This window comes from Parasteatoda tepidariorum, chromosome 3, assembly GCF_982258835.1.
Source record: "Parasteatoda tepidariorum strain Cologne lab strain chromosome 3, Ptep-v5.0, whole genome shotgun sequence".
NCBI classification, from domain to species: domain Eukaryota; kingdom Metazoa; phylum Arthropoda; class Arachnida; order Araneae; family Theridiidae; genus Parasteatoda; species Parasteatoda tepidariorum.
The window spans coordinates 60,223,567-60,246,349 of NC_141757.1; the positions used below are offsets into that span (position 1 = coordinate 60,223,567).

General features: G+C 30.4%; 3 protein-coding genes across 4 annotated transcripts; all 3 read left to right on the forward strand.

The window, feature by feature from the left end:
- Positions 1-3,253: 3,253 nt before the first annotated feature.
- On the forward strand, positions 3,254-8,299 carry LOC107439737 (antichymotrypsin-2-like). The gene is made up of 2 exons (XM_071180149.2): positions 3,254-3,594; positions 7,654-8,299. The coding sequence occupies exons 1-2, from the start codon at positions 3,296-3,298 to the stop codon at positions 7,796-7,798; spliced, it is 444 nt and encodes a 147-aa protein (XP_071036250.2). The 5' UTR covers positions 3,254-3,295; the 3' UTR covers positions 7,799-8,299.
- LOC147813832 (ovalbumin-like) lies at positions 7,805-8,206 on the forward strand. The gene has a single exon (XM_087160131.1). It carries the CDS (start codon positions 7,805-7,807, stop codon positions 8,204-8,206), a length of 402 nt encoding a protein of 133 aa, XP_087016257.1.
- A 3,858-nt stretch (positions 8,300-12,157) lies between the features above and the next one.
- LOC107439739 (leukocyte elastase inhibitor) lies at positions 12,158-22,469 on the forward strand. 2 transcript variants are annotated; one of them, XM_016052423.4, is made up of 4 exons: positions 12,158-12,276; positions 13,016-13,271; positions 16,771-17,216; positions 21,861-22,469. In XM_016052423.4, the coding sequence occupies exons 2-4, from the start codon at positions 13,041-13,043 to the stop codon at positions 22,390-22,392; spliced, it is 1,209 nt and encodes a 402-aa protein (XP_015907909.4). In that variant the 5' UTR covers positions 12,158-12,276; positions 13,016-13,040; the 3' UTR covers positions 22,393-22,469. The 2 variants fall into 2 exon arrangements, with proteins under 2 accessions (XP_015907909.4, XP_087015533.1); XM_087159407.1 differs by lacking the exon at positions 12,158-12,276 and adding an exon at positions 12,305-12,402.
- Positions 22,470-22,783: the final 314 nt, after the last annotated feature.

The window sequence follows — 22,783 nt, forward strand, 5'->3', positions numbered from 1 at the left end:
GTTTTTTAAAAAAAATATGTACTACTAATAATAGCATTTTACAAAATATTATGCTAGTTACCTTACTTGATGCCAATCAAAATAAGAAGCTAAATTATCTACCAATACGTAGTATTAACTTATTTGAACTAAACGTTTATAGCGAAATTCCATTGAATCCTAAAAATTTTCCACTGACATGTTTTAGAAACATTCCAGTTATTTAATAACCCTATCTATTCGCATACATAAAACATTCCAGTTACTTTTATTTCTATTTATTCTAATTTTATAATCTTTATATTCGAAAATATAATAGTTTAAAACACGTGCATTTTCACGTAGAACATCCAATTATCTAACATTAAAATACGCATTCTTTTACAACTATTGCTACAATTGACATTGTATTATAATAAGTTGTTTCGTATTTCATAGAACTATCTTACACTGAATTAGCAAGAACTTTGAAGTTGTTTAAATAAAATTAAAGATTTTTATTTCATCTCAATAACAATCTTATAATTTTGTATTTTGTGCATTTTAAAAATAAGAAGACATTACATGAGCTTGCAATTAATGAAAAAAATGATAGAATAAATATTTAATTTTTATCTTTCTGTTGACAAAAAAATTATTTTAGACCATCTCTAGCTATTAAGAGTTATTATTTGTATTAAGTTGTATGCATTTTCACATCTATTTGCATAATCTTTAATCAAGAAAACTGTGACAAGTAAAAGATAGTTAAGCGAAAGATGGTAACAACTTCGATTACGAGTTATTACGCTCAGGGCTAAAGAGAATAGAAGGGCTGGTTCACTCCTTTGAAGTATCTCTTGCCGCGCCGATCCTCTGACGTCACTCTAGTGACGTCACTTTGGCGCAAAGCTCGCACTTTTACTTCAAGAACGGAGCGTTTGGCCTTACTAGCTCTAACTAATATTGGATCATTTCTTTTTGCGAGATATTCTAAGACATTTGTTATTTTCTATAATGACTTTCCTCAGTTTTTGCAGTGAATTTACAAGAATTTAAAACTATTATCGAAATGCCAGTTTGCGCGATTGCAACTTGCAAAAATTCTGATATAAAAACAAAAGGAAAAAGTATAATTTTTCGCGTGTTCCCTAAAGTAAATGAACAACTATGTAAAGAATGGATTCCGAAATGACACAGTTAATATAAAACCGCAATACGTTTATTCTGTCGTAAAGAACTTTTATAAAAATTCATTATCTAAATAGAAACCGCCTCGCTACTTCATAAAGAAAGGCAGATGAAAAGAATTAAAAAATAGATAAAGTCAAAGAAAATTAAAATGTAAGTAAAAAGTATAAATAAAATATATAGTATATAGTTGAAATTCTCCTAATTTCATAACATATTTTTTAATGTAGTTATTCTAAATATTTATGATTTTTTTTAAAAATTATATTCTCTTCAATTTAAATATCTATATATTATATCATCGTAAATTTAAATGTCTATAAACAATTGTAAAATTTCTGATGTCATTATGAACCTAAATTATTATTTTGTTTCAGTAATTAGCGTTTAAGGTTGATGTTTCCTAATGATTAAGTATGAACAAATTGCTATTAACGACATATTTTAAAATCAGGGATTCTAAATTTAACTTAACTTATCTTTATAAAAGAATATGTAGATAAAAAAGTGTCGATATATGCCTTCATTTTTCTTAATAGTTAAAGTTAAAACTGAACTTTTTAAAATAAAGTATTTATCGTGTCATTTTCACCAACTAGCAAAACATTTTTATAAGTTTAAAATGGTATTTTTTTAATATAATAACCAAGAAAGTTTTTTTTGAACTATGTTTATGAACGGAAATAATGTGTTAATTACGTAAAGTTTGAAGGCTAATAACCAGAAGAAGTCTAACTTATTTTTACAAGAGAAAGATGCAAAGTTATCATATCTTTGCTTGCGATCTCCGAGATCTGTAGACACAGTGACGTCATGAGGAGGGAAATCGTAGCTTCAGCTCTAAGAGCGGAGTGAACTAGCCCTTGTATTCTCTTTAGCCCTGATTAAATATAGCAAACTGCATTTATAGCTTCATAATTGTAACATAAAAATATATCTAAAGTATTTATATTATCTGAATTATGATGTATTGTCCGTATTCTATTTGTATTATCCGTATTAGTATTATTTGCATTAGAGATAAAGGATAGCGGTTCCCAATTTTTTTTTCTGGCTTTGGAATATTAATTGGCAAACCTTCTTTTGGTGGAACCCCAACTTCATACATAAAATAAATAAGGACAATTTAGTAACAAAGACAATTAGTAATAAAAAAGAGTCAATAAGGTATATAAAGAGCGTATTTACCAATAAAAGACTTTATTTTAAAAACATTTAAGAAGAAAGAATTTTTTCATTGTTTATCATTATTCCACTGACTGTTCCGCATGCAAAAGGTTCTATTTTGACAAATAATCTTAAACCAGTTTTTATGACTGACCATTAAATTAGTATCTTGTCTAGTGATAAATTTGTTTCTGGTGTAATGTTTGCTTGTAGCAGAAAATGAATCAAATAAGCAGAAATATAATTTTCCTTAAAGTGTAAGCAAAAACAAACTGCTGTAAAAGTTAAAGATCTTTATTAGGGAAACTAATTTACTTATTAACATACTTGATTATTTTTATTTTCATTTGAAATACTCGATTTGGACTAATAATAAATGACTTACAGATGATTAAAGTTTTTCTTGTGAAAAGTTTTAGATTGCATAAAGACCTTTTAATACTTTATACAATATATTGCTATTCGATAAATTATCTTATTTGAAAAATTTGATTTAAAAAAGTCAATTTTTTTGTTCAATGGTGTTTCACTTTAAATAATTTCATAAGGGCAACCGAAATATGAAATAAAAAAGGGATTACTGATTGAATCTAACTATAATTAAATATTTTAAAGGTTACTGGTATAAAACAAATATTGTAGCTCTCGGAACCCCTTTAACTCTTCAACGGAATCTTTTTCTTCGATCAATTATTTATTTTTTAATTTTATTTTATTCGAGTCAAGCTATAATCACCTCTTCGCGAATTTTGTTAACTGTTTAATTATTGTACTTTTAAACCTAAACCGCATTTTGCTACACGCCAGTAAGTTTGATTACTTTTTTACATTTTACTTTTAATTCATGATCTTTCTCAACAAAATGTTTTTGCGATATCGACGCATATAAAGAATAATTTTTATCTCAGGATAATTATTCTTTATTCAGAAATATCGCATTATGATCCAACCACACCCAATTACACATTGAGTTGTGCCGATGCAGCTTTTAGTAGCAAAGAAAGCTGAACTGGATGATGCGTTCAAAAAAGAAGTGCAAAAGCAATATCTCGCAACAGTAGCAAATGTTGATTTTAGAAAAACTGAGGTGCTTGCTCTTAAAATCAATTATTTTGTTGCTGAACAAACGCGGGGGAAGATTCGACACGTTGGAAATGGTGTAAGCCCTGACACATCAGCTTTGGCTGTAAATGCTGTTTATCTCAAAGGAAAGTGGGAAACGCCTTTTCCATCGGAATTGACGAAGTCACAGCCATTTTACTCACCATTAGGAGAACAGTAAGATATTTTAATTACAGTTTAGGTAGCGAATTTGCAAAAAAAAAAAAAAAAAATATTCCTATTATCTTTCTAAACTTTTCTTTCCTTTTCCTTATTTTATTTCGTTCCTTCATAGGCATACATTTTATATTAATATCAAGCAACTACAAGCAAAATAGCTCAGTAGGTTAAAGCGTCGTATTAATAATATAGAGATCGTGGATTCGAATTCGATCCCCCATTTCTTACAATTTTAATCATAGTCAGTATGTTTTGACAGTGTTCGTTATTGCGATTCATCTATGCGATATTTTGCTAAGGACTAAAATAATTTAGTGTTCGCGAGAATGGGTGTTCAAATTCTGCCGGTAGAAGAAAACCCATGTATTAAATGCATGTTAAATCTGCCGGGGTCACAAAGTCCTCTAAGTTCCTATAACAAATCATACTTTTGGGGATACTGATTTGGCCCTTGATCGTTCTCTGGTTCAGGTTAAAAGTATGATCCGTGGATGAATTAATGGATATATGAATAGGTTCGCTCTGTAAAACGGACTGCGACATGTGTGTGTGTAGTTGAAATCGCATTATTGGCCATAGATGGCGCCACTGTAAAACTAGAAACTCACCCTTTGTTTTAAATTCGCTTTGTTTCCCAAGGAATTTGCTGACATGGCAATGGAAACAGCAAATACGCTTTTCTAATTAGAGGTAAAGAAAATACATTTGAAGTCAAATCGAGGTTTACAGTCAGAACCAAAATTTACAATAACAAAAAATAATAAAAAAAATCAAAGAATATCCTTCAAAGAAAGATTTGACAAATCTTAAAATTGAAAGTATAAAATATGTAGGAAATGAATTATTAAGTTTTTCTCTTCAATTGTAAATAATGCAAATACAACTGAAGTCAAATCTAGGTTTACGGTCAATACCAAATAAGAAAATACCGTAAACCGGGGCGAGTCTACCCATTTTTTCAGTTTGTCAACTTTCAAGTGGTCAAACTTTTGTAAATATTAAAGAAAAAAGGCTTTTAATAGGTGTTTCGGAATCACTATTTATCCCTGTTTAAAGCTGTGAAATCGATTTTAGAAAATATCAACAGTTACGCTGTTACTGTATATTTTTATAGAACTGCTGACAAATCTCTCGTATGGGGCGAGTCTACCCATTCTACTAAAATGAATGTTAACAGTGTAAATAATCAAATTTTACTATTAAATTGTTATTTTAGTTACTATATAGGATATTTATGAAGTAAAATTCATAACTTTATTATATATTCCAGTTTTTTATTCATAAAATAACTCAAATTGAGTATTTGATTGATTATCAGATTTTGATCACAGTTTTGTTTTTATAATAATTAACATTACAAAATAAAATTTTTTTCTGATTATTGTTGATAAAAATAAATTAAAATTAATATAAATTTACAATTAAATAATTAATAAATAGTAATAATTAAAGATTATTAACAAAATCGAAATTCAAATATTGGGAATCATGAAAAATCCTTTTCCCATTCTTTTGGGAGGTAATAATAATTTATAAATAATAATTTATTTAACTTGCATTAAATAAAAAAAGTTAATTTTGTAATATAAAAATTTAAAAAATAGGTAAAATAAACATATTTTATATTTACATTTATATTTAACCTATAAATTTTCTTATTAATGATAAATTTATCAATGCAGAATTAAAATAATATACTCAAATTCATTTAAAATGACTTAATTTTAATATAAACAAAGTTTTAAATTATATTATTATGCTTCATTAAAACTAAATACGAATGGGTAGACTCGCCCTGCGAATTCTGGCTTTTTGTTTACAACAGCAAAACTTACATTCTTTTTGTTTTTTTTTTCATATAAAATTAATGTAATCTTAGTCTTAGATAAGTTTATCACTTAACCAAAGTGAAAATAGTAATAATAATAATATACTTACGGAGCACCAACTAAAAGTTTGCTGATTTTCAATACAAATCTCTCAAAAGACGTTTGAACAGGTCGGTTAAAAAGACACTAAATAAATAAAAACGGATCAAACTACTACAGCGCCATCTTCCTTAGAGTCTGAACTAAGTCCTCCATCGGTAAAAAAATTTTTATTTGCAATTTAAAATAGTGAAAATTAAATAAAACTAAAATGGGTAGACTCGCCCCTGGATGGGTAGACTCGCCCCGGTTTACGGTATTTAAAAAAAATTTAAAGAATTTTAAGACGAGAAAGTACAAAATAAATTATTTTTAAAAACTTCAAAAAAAGTTTTTTCTTTCTTTTGTTCGGCCCAAAAATGTAGGAAAGAATGCGATTTTTTCGAATCTTAGTTAATTTTCAGGATTTTATGTTCGTTTCATACAAAATTTCTCTTAAAACGTGCTGACTGCAAGAATATCTTATGGATTTGAGGCGGTGGTTATTTTTGTTAATCAAAAACCTCCCATTTCCTACCTGCTTTCTTTAAAAATATATAAGAGTTTTTGTAGCATATTTAAAAATGAAATTTATATAATATTTATATTAAATGAATATAATATCTTAAAAATTAATTCAGACTAAACCAACTTGTCTTCTTAGAAATATCGCAGAAAAGTATTTACCAAAGAAAAGTTTTTTCTTCTTTTTTTCCTTTAAAAAGACAGACAGACAAGGTCTATCTGTTTATGTGAAATTATTTGTGCTTTATTCAAGTGTTTTATTCTATTAGCATAAACAGGTATTTCTTCGTCTGAATTCTTTTAATCTTTCATATGTTTCACATTAATCATTTTTTGTAACTTACAACTTAAAGTATATAAACTTTTAAATCAATTGAGTTTCTTAAGTGAATATAGACGAAGGGATGTTAGTCCCAAATTCATATCTTTGAAATCCGCATATATAGGCTATATGTGGATTTACAAGCATTAGTGTGCTTGTAATCCTCAATAGCCTTGATGTACTTGAAATATCACATATAGGATATCCAGTAAATGTTGCGACGAGCTTCTATAGGAAACCAGGGTACATCATAAGGATTAAAAATTACCTAGGAAACCATGGCTGGAAATGTTATCGTTTGCCGATATGCACGATTTCCTATTTTGAACAGTTACATCGTGTGCCTTTGAACATCGGGTACTTTTATTTATCTAAATTATCCTAGATCTTTGTTTTCTATTAATTATTGTCAAAAACTGCTTTCAAATAAGTACGGTATTAGCAGTTTTATCGCAATTTAATAATTTGGCGACTAATTGGGCAAGCTTTACCAATCATTAAATTTCTATAATACAGCATTTCTGAGCCTATTTTAATGGAACTCTCAACAGCAACTCGGTGAATCAGGGGATAGAGCGTTAGCCTTCCAATGAGGTGATACGGGTTCAAATCCCAGGGTTGGCTGGTCGATATGAATTCCATACCGAGCTCGTACCGCCCACATTGTTGACGTAAAATATCCTCAGTGGTAGACGGATCATGGGCTAGAGTTCCTTTTGCCGTCAGGGAGGTTTTGTGGTTTTGCTCTCTATGTTGCGCAAATACAGGTTAGTTCCATCACTAATTCCTCCAAGAAGGCGAATTTCTTCCAATACTTGATTCAGGAGCTCCCTTGTCTTCTCTATTGGGTTCAAAATTATAAGGCTACGAAGTTGAACATTGGTAATCGTAAATCCAAAATTGGGTCGTCTGTTCAACGACGGTTATAAAATAAAATAGTAGTAACAAACAATTAAAAGGAAATGAAAATAATTTAATAAAATAAAGTGTTCGTGTCACTGGCAAGCTTTATGGCGCACGAACAACATGTTCATAATGGAAATCATGTGCCCTACTTCCCCTTGAAGTTTGTCGCAACATTTATAGGACACCGTGTATATTGGCTATTGTGGATTACACCCCTTTCCACAAAAATAATAGACCAAAACTGTCATTTTTAAAAAAGAAGAAATAAGTAGCTTTAGGAGCAAAACTATTTTAGATTTGAAATCTCTACACCCGAATTTGGGAAAAATCAAGTATTTGCATGAATGCAACAAATAATGCATTATCCAGTATTAATTTAAAATTGGAATTTTTCAGATCTGTTCCATTTATGCACGTTAGCGGCACTTTTCCTTATACGGAAACGGATGACTATCAAGCTATATTTTTGCCATATGTAGGGCGAAATGTTGGATTGCTACTTTTTCTAACACGACAAAAAGATGGACTGTCGACTTTATAAAAGACTATGACCCCTGATATGATTGTAAATGTCGTGAATCAGCTCAAATCCACATCTGCCAATGTCTGCATTCCAAAAATCGGGATTCAGTATTTCAGAAATTTCACTAACGACTTCAAGTCTCTTGGAGCTACCTGTGCATATGATGGCTCTGGTGACTTTTCAGGTATCTCAAAGAACAAGCATTTGGCTGTATCAGGTCCTCTGCATAAGGCTTATCTAGAAATAGATGAAGGAGATCAAGATGAAGGAAATCAAGATGCAGGAGATCAAGATGATTGCGACCAGCCTATCGATATTCCACCTGCTCATTCGAAAGAATTTACTGCGGATCATCCATTCATGTTAGCAGTTGTGGACATCAGAGTTAACATGTTATTGTTTTTGGGTCGCTTTATAAGTGTGTAAAATGTTTTTATCTGAAATTGGTGGTGGTTCATTAAAACATATGTTCCATTCTAAAATGTTATTTTATCAAATAAAGAATGGATTTTTTCTTGCTGTCGTTCAGATTTTTTGCTGTTTTTTTTTTTTTTTTTAAATTATGTGATTTTGTGTAAGATTTAACAAGCAAATATGTTATATCTAGTTAAAATCATTAACGTATGATAACTGTTAGGAAATAAGTAGTAAAGGAGCATGGATAAAAGTGTTGCTAAAATTACAATTCAGATAATGAAATAATAACTGTGCATAGTGTTGCAAAAATATTATGAGTAAAATAACGAACCTGGGAAGATAACGAATTTGACGAAAAGTATCTCTGACTCTCGGGTGAGTATAATAAAATATAATGCTATAGTTTGCGCAAAAATTCAAATTTAAAAAAAAACTTTAACCAAATCTTCTGCTTTTAATTCATGTGATGACACAAGTATACGACTTGAACTTTCTTTGTCAGATTAAACAGTATTTTAAGCTCTGCAAAACAGCAGCACTTAAATAGTGATATACACTTCAAAACATCTCTTAATATATAAAATTTTTTGAAGCTAGCCCAGTTAAAAATCAAGTTTTCAAATCAAACATAGGTATCAACATATTATTTAACAATTTGGTAATATTAACTGAATAATTGCGAAACGGAAAAATGTATACTTGATGAAAAAAAACTTCATTTGCTTAAGAAAATACAAAAATGAAGTTTGATATCGTCAAGAAATTTCTGTACTGTGTTTTGTAAAATTTTATTTATCAATAGAGGCATGAAAAAACTATTATTTTCATATTTTGAAATGCAGAGTGGTAAAAATTAAACTCACAGTACTCAAAGGCCCGTATAGCTACCGTTCTACTTGATGGATCCAGATGCATTTTCAAATACATGTTATGTAGATCATAGGATCGCGGTTTCCGTCAAAGAAAATTTTTTTGAAATTTTTTCAATAGTAAAAAATAATAATAAATTAGTGATAATTGGGTAGTTGCAACTTGATAAAAAATGAAGTGATAATACCGATCCACGCAATTTAATTGTCTACTACTTATGAGCGATTTCACCAGTGTGTGTCGTACCTGATTGGCTTCTAAATCGTCAAATGCTACGATTTACCTACGATGTCACAGGTATCATTTACAGGTATCAAATTCCTTCAAGAGAAATACAAAAAATCCCCATGCGCCATTAACTCCAATGATACTTAATTGAGTTTGGTAATTGGCACGACTGATACCATGTAAATTGATGAAGTTTTAATGCATAACAATTATACTAATTTAATTGCAAAGGTACCGTATGTTAGCATATTCCTTATATGCTAAAACAGCATCAATACTGTGCAGTTTTATAGTAGATACAGCTGTAAAAGAATTTTTATGACCCCTCGATTAATAAGTATCGGAGAAAATCGCCTAATTATGGTAAATAATTGACCTCGAGCAACAACACCCTGCCTAATGATACTGACTACAGTTAAACTACAAAAACGAGTTTTGTTCAATCTAATTGCATAGAGCCGTGGTAGCTCAGGGGATTAAATGAAGCCAATCCAATGAGATGAACCGGGTTTTAATCCCAGCAATGGCTGGTTAATGCGAATTCCGACCACCGACTACAGTTGCTGACGTAAAATATTCTCAGATGTAGAAGAATCATGGATTAGAGTACCTTTGCGTCAAGCTAACCATGGGAGGTTTTTGTGGTTTTCCTCTCCATGCCAAAAAAAAGTTCATAATATAATGTGTTGTAACTTTATATGCAAATTTTGTAAAGTATTAGCAATGTTTTGAACTAATAGCTAAGGTCTAAGTGCGAATTTATTATTCTTATCATGCTTTACATTAGAATTTTTATTTAAAAATCAACATCGAACAATAAATTAAGCTCTATTTCAATGATTGCTTGAAATTTCGAGCAGAATTAAGTTCAAAGCACTGATAACCAAATTATTGATCTAGAAAAAAAATATTCTGATTTTACATTACGATTAGTTGCAGAGTGGTTAGTGTGACGTGAAAAAATTGCTTGCGCTCAAGATTGCCCTTATTTTGAAAAAAATATTTTTATTAATTTTCAAAGTTTACGTTAGATAAATAATTTTAAAGCCCCTACTTATCGAAAATAAAATTAAAATTTTAATTAAGGCTGTTTTCAAAAAGGAAAAAAATATGTTGGACCCAGATAGCTAAATCTGCAATCCAGAAAAATTCTATTTGATAAAATTTCCTTTCTCGTGTTGGCAACGGAGCGCTGAGATAAACTGAGCTACAAGGTGGGAAGCAATAAAAAGGAAAATCGGCCAGTTCATACAAAAAAATTTTTTTTAATATTCCATTTCGTCGGCGCAAGTGATTTCGGCTATTTGTTTGTTAAAAAAAAAGATGTCATTTGAAAAATTAAAATTAAAAAGAACATTTAAATTCATTTGCATATGCCGCATTGGCGACATTATCGCCAGTGAAATGGAAAAGTACTAAAAACTGCATTAGATTTTTATTTTAGCTACGTTAATTAATTTACGCTGGTACTATAATAATTTAGAATTATATTATAGTTTAAATAATGTTTAGTAATCAACGGGTAATTAACATATTATTTAATAATCTACGGAGATCAGCAGTAAATATGCTTTTTATTGATTAAACTTTATTTTTTTAGATTTAGTATATTACCGCTAATTTTAACTACTATGTCACTATACTTTTTTCGTTCTTTAAACATTTTCTTTCTGAATTTACGTTAGAATAAAAACTTAAAACTTTGTGTCTCCAATGAAATTATGCTTTTGTATATGGGAGAATTTAATGAATTGAATTGTTCCAAATGTAGTTTCCAAACAGCACTGATGAATCATTATGATATGACTTATTTATGAATCATTTCAGAATTAATAAAATTTGAATTAAATATTTATAAATCGAAGTTTCACAGGAGTATATGCTGCATAGCTTTAGAACTTTGCTTTAGAAAGAGTACCATGCATACAAAGCCAAAATAATTTTACGAATTGAATTGCTGAAATATAGTTTCCGAACAGCATTGATGAATCATTATGATATGACTTATTTATGAATCATTTCAGAATTAATAAAATTTGAATTATATATTTATAAATCAAAGTTTCACAAGAGCATAAGTTGCATATCTTTAGAACTTTGCTTTAGAAAGAATAGCAGCATGCATACAGAGCCAAAATAAAAAAGATAAGAATCATATGAACTAGAAAATAGCAAAACAGGCGCGAGTCGCGAAGCAATCCGAAAGATCCGATTCCGAAACAGGGAACTGGTGAGCGCATCGAGTAGGGGTGAGGCTCTCTAGTGGGGAGCTCCAAAAACTTTTTATCGCCTCGGACCGGTCAACGTTTCATAATTTTACCGCGGCCAGTTGAAGGGATGTAGGGACATTGATTGTTTCGATTTTAGATTGTTTTGATTTAGTAATTTTAATTTAATTGCTTTTTAAAGTGTCTTCGAAATAAAATACAACATGCGCTGGTGCTTTAAGTGACGTCTCTCAGTGACGTTAACCTCTTGATTTTAGAAAGTTGTACACACACTAGAGAAATACGCCACATTAAATAAAATGAAAATAATTTAATCTTCCTTGGGCGGCCAGGTACCATTTGATCCCGGTATCATGCGTCCCATCCGCGGCCCGAGGGTTGGAAAGCACTGCTCTTGTGTTATCTTAAAAACCTTAACAAGAGAAATACACAACACGTGTTGTAAACAGTTTGTATAGATTAGCGTTCATATATAAATGTGGCTTACATTAATATTGAAAAATATTTTGCCAAAATTAAATGTTAGGAGGAAATTGTTGACCAGGAATGAATTAAAAATTGGCCAATAAACTTAAAATTATAGACAAAGGATTAAATGTGCTTCTATTGAAACAGTTGGAAATGTGCAATGAATTTACATTAGCATGATTAAGCAATTTTATGTTTGTATATCTGCATTTAAATAATGGTGATGCAAGAGAACTGCTGACATAAATTTTCGATCTCTTTTTATTTCATGATCTGCTTTTCAAGGTAGGAGTTCATTTCCTTATTTCTAAAACTTTGAAATCAAAACAACTGCGAAATAGTGAACTTGAAATTGTTACTAAAAGTAGTTTGTTAGTAGTCGTAGAACTGTTACTGAAACTAAAACTAAAAGTAGTTTGTCGTAAATTACTGATATTTTTAAAAAAGTAGCGAATATTTAAAACGTTTAAAACTAGTTTTATTTTAGAAACTAATTAATGGAGCATTAGTCTAAAAAAGAAAAAAAATATTCTAGTTAGCACTCATTAATCTTTATGTGTTTTTAGATTGCAATTCAAAATTCAAGCTCAAAAGCAATACAATTAACATTTAAGTGATTAGGGAACAAAACTGCAATCAAAATCGACTAATCACTGGAAGTAAAACTCAAAACATCAGAACCAATTCGATTGCCTAATAATCAACTATTTTCTGTTTTCTCAAGCAGTCTAAAGGATTTCGGATTTTCCAAACCTATACCAAAAACCCTCCTCAATCGCTATTGAAATATATCTAAGCTATCTAAATTTAGCGAATTGCTAGTAATTTGCTAGATTTTGATAGCGTTTTAGTTTTTCTCTCTTAGTTAAAATATTAAAAACTTGCGACGACGAGTATGTACATCCTTTTCACTGCATTTCTTAAAAGAAATTTAAAAACATATATGTCAATTGCGGTTATTACGGAATACCATGAATTAGTATTATGACCCTAAATTGAACTAACTTGTGGAATTTCATTTTAGAGATTTTTCATAAGTGGTTGCGAGGATGGATGGATTTTTTTTTATGCTAGCACTGTACGTCTTCAATGTGGGATTTTCTACAGAAGCAGCCAATGAAAATAATTTAAATAAATTGGCAGTAGCAAACAATGAGTTAGGAGTGAAACTTTACCACAGGTTGACTGAAAATAATGCTGAAAATGTTTTCATTTCACCAATCAGTCTATCTACAGCTTTTGGAATGCTTTACGTTGGTACTAGAGGCAACTCCGCTAAAGTAAGATATTTATTTATTTTGAAAATAATATTTGAAAAATGGGTTTAAATTTACTGCCTAAAGTAACGAGTTGACTAAAGCTAATTGTTGATTTAAAATGTCGATAGAACTTCAAAGTTATTAAACATTTTCTTAGCAAAATTCACTTTAAAAGTTTCTCAACAATTAAAAAAAGAATGATTCGTAAAGATTTTGCTCCAAATAATAGTTTTTCGAAAAACATGCCTCGTTTTATAGTATAAATTATTTTGATCAGAAGTTCTAATTTCAAAAATACTATATATTTAAGATTGAAGTTAAAATTTTAAAGATTTAAAGCAGGTGAATTCTTACCGGTAGTATCATTCTTTATAAGATCTTCTTAAATTTGAACTAATTTAATAGTTTTTTGATGTTTCTGCAGCTTTGGAATTGGGTACCATTGGTTGGTGTAAATATTGGAGATTTTAGACTTCTAGCCATCCTCTGATTAATAAATTTTTGAAAAACACTTCAGAAAGGGAGATTTTCTTTGAGATTACTCAAAAAAGTCTTCAATTCCGTTTTCGGTAGTTTTAGTTTCATAGCTCTGTCCTCTAAAGAACCTTTGGAGACAGATTTTGAATCTTTACTCAAGAATATTTTGATTCTTTATTAAACTTCTTGATAATTTATATCTGTAATTTTCAGCAGCTTCACAATCCATTTCGAATTCGAAAATGGTCTCAGTTTTTCTAAAAGTAATTATTTCATTTTGAATCTCATTTAAACCCGCATATTTACCGTGCATCTAAGATTTTAATGCGTTCAGCTGATCAACATTCTTGGCGTCGATTTCCAAAGCCGCCAAACTTTGAGTTTCTTTATTTGAAGTCGAAACTGAAATTTTTCGTTTGACTTTAAAAACACTCTATTTTTAAATAGAAATCCTAGTTTATCACTTAATTACTTAAATGAATTTGCTTATTAAGCCCGCATTTTCTGTTTTCCTTTAATTTGGAGCTTTTTTACCTTTTTTAATTTTCAAATCAAGCATATATTACCACGCAATTGAAAAAAAAAACTTAACCTTGCTAATGAGATCAACGCCTCAATAAATGAAAAATTGATTTTTGAATTGATTTGATTTATTGTGAAAAATTTATTTTGAAATTATGTTTTAATAAGTAGCTTATCATACATAAGTCATAAATGCCAAATATAAGAAAATAAAAATTAGAATTTGATTTTTTTTGTGTTGCTTATGTTGAGTTTTCTATTGTACGACTGTATGAAAACCACACAAATCAGTAATATGTATCACAGAAGCAATCAAAAATTGCAGAAGTTACTCGTACCTGATTTTTGTTTCTTTCTCTACGTATATATATATATATCGGTACTTTTCGATTTGCCGGACATAAAATATAAAAATATTACAAGAATAGTCAAATTTCCTTGCAATCGGCTAACTAAACGTACCCTGTTACCTTACTCAGAAATGGTACGCAGAAAATATAAATAATAACAGACAGGGATACCTGCAAGTGACGTAGTATGGGTATCTTGATCTTGATTGGTTATGAAACGTGACATTTGTTTACATTGTCAGCTGTTCCTTCCCTTCTATTTTGAGTAAACCAAGCTCATCAAGTATCAACTGCCTTAAGTTACGCATTCTATATTCTTTCACAAAGATTTCAATCTTTCACTATAAATCTCTTACTTAACACAGAGACAGGCATGAAGCCATGTAGAACATAAACAAACTAATTATGCATCGATGTTGCCAGGTACACAAAAGAAAAATATATCACGGTTTCAATAAAAAACATAAACAAATAATAAATCTAAGTAAAGTTTAAGGCGTTGACGAGAAAAATTAAAGTTTAACAAATTCGATACGGTGCGATACGGTGTTGTATTTTATAAACTTCACGTATTTATTAATTAACAGTCTAATATGTTAGACTGTTAGTTAATGTGAAATTTATAAAATAGGGAGAAATTTAGCTCGACTTTACTACGTCATCTTATTTATAACCGATCAGCTGAGGTATCATGCGTCTGTGTATCAATGATCGTCTTTTTCTCGAGTTGCAAGTACCCAGTTTTTTTAAATCGAAAGTTGCTAGATTCTCAAACTCAAAATACATATTAAAATATTAATTGAAAGCAAACAAGACGGAAATGTGAAACTTATGGGGAAGGGCAATAGCTTCAATGGGGAATTCTCTCATCAAGAGGCAGTCAAGGAAACATTAAAATTTTGTTATAAAAAAGTTTTTTCAAACACAACAGTTCTGTTTCCATAGAATAAAAATTAATCTAAAGCAGGTGGTGATGGAAAGTAACAGGGTAATGTTCGCCGTTGAGAAAGCTTTCTTACGTGTGTTTATAACTTGAATTTGAAATGGATAGTACCCAACTATTCGAGAGTTCGTAGTCTTTCGGTCAGAATCAGCTTGTTCAGTCTCGATCCGATTTCAGATCGAAAATCTTCTCGATAAATTCAGTTTACAAATACACCCACTGAAGTAAAGCTCGCAACCATTCCCATATCTTAGAGCCTACAATTAGGGAGGTCACAGAGTTTTTAATAGATTAGTGCTAAGTTTTGCTATTGTAAGAAAAAAACTGCTGTTTAGTTGACATTTTATCACTGAAAAAAAGCAAAACGATTACTATTCACCATCTCTGTCGCTTAATGTTAGTTTGAAACACTGAGTTTTCGTTCGCTCTTTACAATATCACTAGGAGGCTTCGGCCCCTGCTCGCTGGCGCTCTCCAACCCCCGGAACTGCTTTCGCAGTTCATTTCGGATTGCTTCGCAATCCGATGCTCGCTTTGCTCGCTCATTGGATACGTTCTTAACGTCTAGCTTTTGCATACTTTTTTGAACACTGAAGTTCCGAAAACTTTTCACTGTAGAAAATTCTAAGCCTGTGCATTTCAATATTAATTTGAAATAGCAAACAGTTCACATATTTTTCTTAATCACACTATTCTAAATTTCAGTTGTTGAGAAAAGTAACTGTTGTAAGTTTTGTTTTAAAGTCTTTCCCACCAGAGGGCTAAAATCATGTGTTGTAAAACAATATGAAATAGTACTGAACGCTGGATGTAAAGCATCGGCTTCGATGAAGATAATTTTGTGAGAAATTTTTTGATAATTCGGTGAGAATTCACCCTATTAGACATATGATGCTCACTACGTGCTCTTGCGCGCCGAAGCCTATCAATTAAAACGTATTAGCGTTTTATATAACATGGATTAGCCATATGATGCTCACTACGTGCTCTTGCGCGCCGAATCCAATCAATTAAAAATGAAAACTGTTGCCAGCGCGAGAAAAGAAATATCATCGGTTTTATTGATACATACGTACGTATTAGCGTTTTATATAATATAGATGCTTAGTATTTCGTTTTGAATTTTTCAACCATATAATTATTTCTGCTTTACCAGTTTTTAATGAATGTATGTAAACTATGCAGTTTTATATATGCTTGCTATAGTCAATTTATATATTTATTTCAGCAACTCAAAAACGTATTAGGTTATAACACTGCTCGATTATCTAGTTCAAAGGTTCCATCAGCTTTCGACCAGTACTTAAACAAATTATTGCCTGGAAATGGACAAGATAATAGCGCTTATGTCTTAAATCTTGCAAATGAAGTGTTATTATCAGATACGTTTGATGTGAATCAAGATTACATAGAAGAAGTTCAGAATTCCTTCCATGCAGATGCTCAGGTGGTTGATTTTGCTGGAGATTCAGGCCAAATAGTGAAAGATGTGAATAATTGGGTAAAAGAGCAAACGAATGGGAAAATAGACAAGTTTTTGACTAATTTAAGCCCATCATCTTTATTGCTCATATTAAATGCTGTATACTTCAAAGGAACATGGCAAATTCAGTTCGACCCAAAGTTAACTTTAAATGGAGATTTTTACAACCATGGTGAAGATGATGAAGTTAAGTAAGTTTTTTTTTCTTTGTCTTAGCTTTTCTATACGGTTGTGTTTACAAACATTTCTTAGAAACGTTAAAATTACAACAATATTTTATTTTTAGATACGATCGTGTATCCCCCGTTGGTGAAATTATTAATATAAGGACTTTCCAATGTAGATATACGATTTTAAAACAATTTCGAAAAATAAACTATTTGTAGAAATCTATATATAAGAAAACATTTTATAAAAATTTACTCGTGCTTGTTTAATTGAAACAATAACTTCGTGAACATTAATGCTTTGAATCAACAATTTATTATTAATTTCATGATTTCTTCATGACACTGCGAGCGTTTTAAGCTGTCAAGTTCAAATCGCTCATCTACTTGAATTTTTAATTAATTACCTAGGTAAAATTCGAATTGATCATCTAGTTGAACGTTAAATTGCTTGCACAACTCAAATTCTTATCTCCTTTCTACTTTAAATTCAAATTGCTTATCAATCTGAAATTCTAAACATCCATCTACCTGAAGTTCAAATCACTCATCTACTTGAAATTCAAATTAATTATCTAGCTGAAATTCTAATTGATCATCTAGTTCAACTTTAAATCGATTACATAACTTAAATTATCTCAAATATACTTGAAATTTAAATTGCTTATCTACTTATAATTCAATTCCCTCATCTAACTTGAAATTCAAATTAATTATCTAGCTGAAATTCTAATCGTCATCTAGTTGAACATCAATTCACTCATCTAATTTAAATTCTAATCGCTCATCTAGCTGCAATTCATGTTACTCATCTAGCTGAAATTTTAAAAGCCTGTGTATTTTATACTGATTTACATCATGAGCGTTATTCCTAACCAACAAAGGTGATGTTTAAAGAAAAGTATGGTTAGAACTCTAGTCCACAGTCCTCAACTAATGATGCCATGTAAATCTATCACTGTGCATTTTTCCTTCGAATTGATGAAGGGATAAACATATAACATCGGATCCGATATGTAAACAATAGCGATGATACAGGAATATGCATGAATGAATAGTTTTATGACGAAAACTCTAAAAACTTCTAGCTATTACAACTAATTTAGAGAACGTAGCAGAAGGAAGTTAAAAATAGGCAAACTCATTACTCAGAAAGCAGATTTGCTCAAACGTTTGACTAGCTAAGATCATCACAATTCATCACAATTAAGATCAATAAATTTATGAAATAACTGGAAATCGCGTTAATATAATAGTGCTCTATCTAAACTTTGACAGAGTTCCGATTTGCCTGGTGCTTTCAATGCCACTTTACGTGATAGTAATTGCATTACCAAGAAGTTCAGAGTAGTGTCCAGCTTTGAAACGCTTAAACGAGTACAGAAATTATGTCAAGGTAGATGCAAATTTAAGCAGTTTTTTGGGTATTATATTGCTTTTTTTTTTAAATTTTAGATGCAAATCGCAAATACCATGACTCGGGAACTTTTAAGATGATGCCAATTTTCACAAAGACCATTTAAAATTATCCTTGTGACAAAATAAATTTAAAATTGTTGACTACCTCAGTGTTCCTACGACCTGGAAAAAATAAATAAGTTGTATCTAAGTTTTGTATTGTCTAACCACATATGAATGTTTATAACAAAGGGATATTTAATTACATATAACCTTGGCAAATTAATATACATATGTTAAATAATTGGCAATTGATATCATTATGTTACTTTAATATGGTATATTTTTATTAAATTTTAATTAAGAATAATTGTTGTGACTTAATTACTTCCTCTTTAATGTAATTTATGTAATCAATATCAAATTATTAGTTTGCGTGTCAAATAAACTATTTGTTTTATGTATTGCTTCCGCAATATTGGGTTGAAATATTTTAATGAATTGTTTACGATTCAAATAATCGTTTATTATAATATTAATTTTACTTCGAATGGTTAATATCTATGTGGAATAATTCTTAGTTTAATTGCACAGTTATTTTCCTTGAGCCAATCATTTTTGGTTTCTACGCCAAGAACAAAGCCAACATAAAAGAAAGGTTGTATGATGTCATAGCGATACTCTTGTGGGGAGAGTGATTATCGACAATGTCAACCTTCATCTATGAAAAGGTACCCCGACATAGAGTCGAGTTAACATGTCTTATATACTAGTGAATTGCAGTTGTAATTTTGTAGGGGTAGATACGCTACAGTACTCCCCCACCAGTGGTAGAATTCGATGTATGGATACCACTAGTTGAGTCATTGCTATTTTTGGTGCGAAGCCGGAAGAACTGTATTAAGATTACTTATTCAGTGCTGAATGTGAGAGGTGTATTAACTTTACGGTCGTAGTCGCTTCTGTGTTGCCGTTAGCAGTCGAATGCATACGTCGTGTGTGATAGAGACTGAGAAGCAACGGCATGAGGAGGTGGATAATGTCGCAGTCACAAGTAGCAAGTCAACTGTTCAACGTGGTCCATCCATCGAAATAGGCGTTTCCAGATTGAAGTGGGCGTTACTATCAAGGTAGGCATGTTCATATCGAAGTGGGAGTTTCGGTCAAGGTAGGCGTGTTCACATCACGTCCGGGTCACCAATGTGGGGAGAGTGGTTATCGACTATGTCAACCTTCATCTATGAAAAGGTACCCCGATATAGAGTCGAGTTAACACGTCTTATATGCTAGTGAATTGCAGTTGTAATTTTGTAGTGGTAGATACGCTACACTCTCAGAAAATATTTTTTCATCAATTATTCATATTCTCTTTGGGACTCCTTGCCACATTTATTGGCAAATGAAGTTGCTTTTACTCCTTTTTTATTTTGTAGGATGGTGTTTTTTTCTTCTTTTTTTTTTGAGTGTAATGTTTTTTTTTTACAATTAAGCTCTTGAAATTTTTTTTTTTATTTTCTTATAAATGTTCTTCAGCGATTTCTTTTTTTTACGTTCTTCCTCTGTTATAATGGGTGAGTTATGCATTTTTTGAATATGTATTGTTTTCAAGCTGATGTGATCTGTCGGATCTGGCGAAACTCGCTTTGTTTTCTACACTATACTTTATGATTAATGATTCTAAACTCTAAAGCTTTTTGCTGATGTTTTTCCTTTTTACCTTTTCAGCATTTTAATGTCTAACCTTTTTACGATAAATTTTTAATACCGTCGTCATACTAGATGTTTTCAAGACGACAGAAAAATGCTTAAATTTAGCTTTAATTTGAAAATTGCGAAATTATCTCCCGAGTTTTTTTTTTTTTGCTGTCGTATAGATTTAGTTTAAATTAAAAGCTTATTAGAAGCTTACAACATCCAGATTTATCTTTTTTCAAATCGTTTTCCAATCAAAAAAGTTTTAAACATTCTACGCACATGAATAAATAAAATACGTGATAACAAAAATTTATATATCGTATAATTCTACAAACTATTTTTATGAAATCTAAAGTTTTGAAAAAATTAATTAAATAGATGCTACAAAATTCAGAGAACTTATTATCAATACAAATAATAATTATTTTATGAAAAGTAGCATCTAAGTTAAAAAAAAATAGTTTGATTTAATTAAGTGACTTCATAAATATGCAATATTAGTTTTTTGATCTATTACAGCTGACTTTATAAGATAATAATCAATAAATTTTTTCTTTGTTTATATTCGTAAACCGAATTAAATATTTCATGATAGGTAAAGTAGCTGTAAAAATTAGTTCTAATCACCTAAAAATATTTTATTATATAAAGTCTCTTCAAAAAAATATCTTAAGTCATTTCTTCAGAGATCTTCAGATATTTTCTAAGGTTTTACTTCTTCCATAAAATATCTGAGTACCTTTTTAAGACATTTCATTGTCCTTTTGAAAGTTTCAATTTTCCTTAAAGAGTAGATTAATGCAGATTATGAGTAATAAGTAATTTGTAGTAATATACAGATTTTTTGTAGACATTTCATAGAGTCATTTTGAAGCAATCATAAATTTATTATTTATTTATAATTTTAACAAATTACTTACACTTTTATCAACTTTTTTTAATATTTTGATTATTCGATGAATCAGTTCTCTCCACTATCAGCGGCAGACACTAAAAAGTTGTATATTTCGTAATTCTTAAGATGAAAGGAGTTTATAATTTTTTTTGCACATTACATACTATTCTGCATCCTCAGTCTCCTATAATAATCTCTGGGTGCCACTGATGGTATTCAAAATTAGATGAAGGGGTAAGTGCCGAGAGGAAGATGAATCACAACATACATATTTTTGGAGGTGGAGGGAGAACACTTTGTGATCTAAAATAAATAACTTCGGAAGATACCTTAGCCTACTTTTTAAGCCTATATTTTACAGAAAATTTTAAAAATTCATTCTGAAGATTTTCGATAGAAGATAATTTTATTTCCTTCACCTTCTGCAACTTATAAACTTTCTGCCTAATTTTGCAAAAAATTTAGAGAATTCATTCTGAAAGTTTTCTGCAGAAAATAAAATCTATAGATAATTTGAAGGAAAAATAGGCTTTGTTTCAAATACCCTCAAATCTTTTTCCCGATTTTTTCTTACTGGGTGTGTATCATTTTATTATCCCCTTTTTATCTTAATCAATAATTATTATTAAAAAAGCTATTAAAACAATTTAATTTTAAAACTAACCTCTTGTTTATTTCAGGAGTGTTCCATTCATGCATGTTAAGGAGAAATTCCCATACTTCAGAAACGACGAATGCCAAATAATCGAGTTACCTTACAAAGGCAAAGACATAAGCATGATCATTTTATTACCAAATGCCCAGGATGGACTTCAAGAAAGAGAAGACAAGTTCACTGCAGAAGATATCAAGACTTATCAGAAAGAGCTTAGACCTACAACACTTAATCTAGCATTGCCGAAGTTTAAGATTAAATACTCTCACGAGATGTCTTCAGACTTCAATGCTCTTGGTGCCAAAGACATATTTAATCCTAGTTTGTCTGATTTCTCGGGAATAACAGAAAAACGTGGTTTATTTGTCAACCAGGTTGTACACAAGGCAGCTATAGAAGTCAATGAAAAAGGAAGTGAAGCTGCAGCAGCTACTGGAATCGGTGTCGTTAGGCTCACACCAGACCCTGCGTTTGTTGCAGATCATCCCTTCATGTTTCTGATACAAGATAAGAGGAATGATATGGTGTTATTTATGGGACGTGTAACTAATTTGTAAACACAATTGATGAAAAGTAACGCAAATGTTTTATGTTTATGAAACAATGGAAAAAAATAAAAATTTATTAAATGTTATGAACTTCGTGATTTTGTAATAACCCTTGCTTTTTTAATTATAATAGGGCACTGTTTGTCATCCTAGTAATAATAAATAAATCTTTACTACTAAAAAAACGAACGTTTTGTAAGGCTTTTAAAAACCTTTTTTTTTCACCTGCTTCATCTAGACGTCTCTTTAAATACATTGATAGAATTTTCATTGTAATCTTTGTGGGTACTGTGCTATTTAAGTTTGACTGTTAGTCTCGTATTTTAATAGTCTAGGGCAGTGATTCTCCACCACTGTGCCGCGGCACTTTTGTGTGTCATCTAATATATATATACTTTTT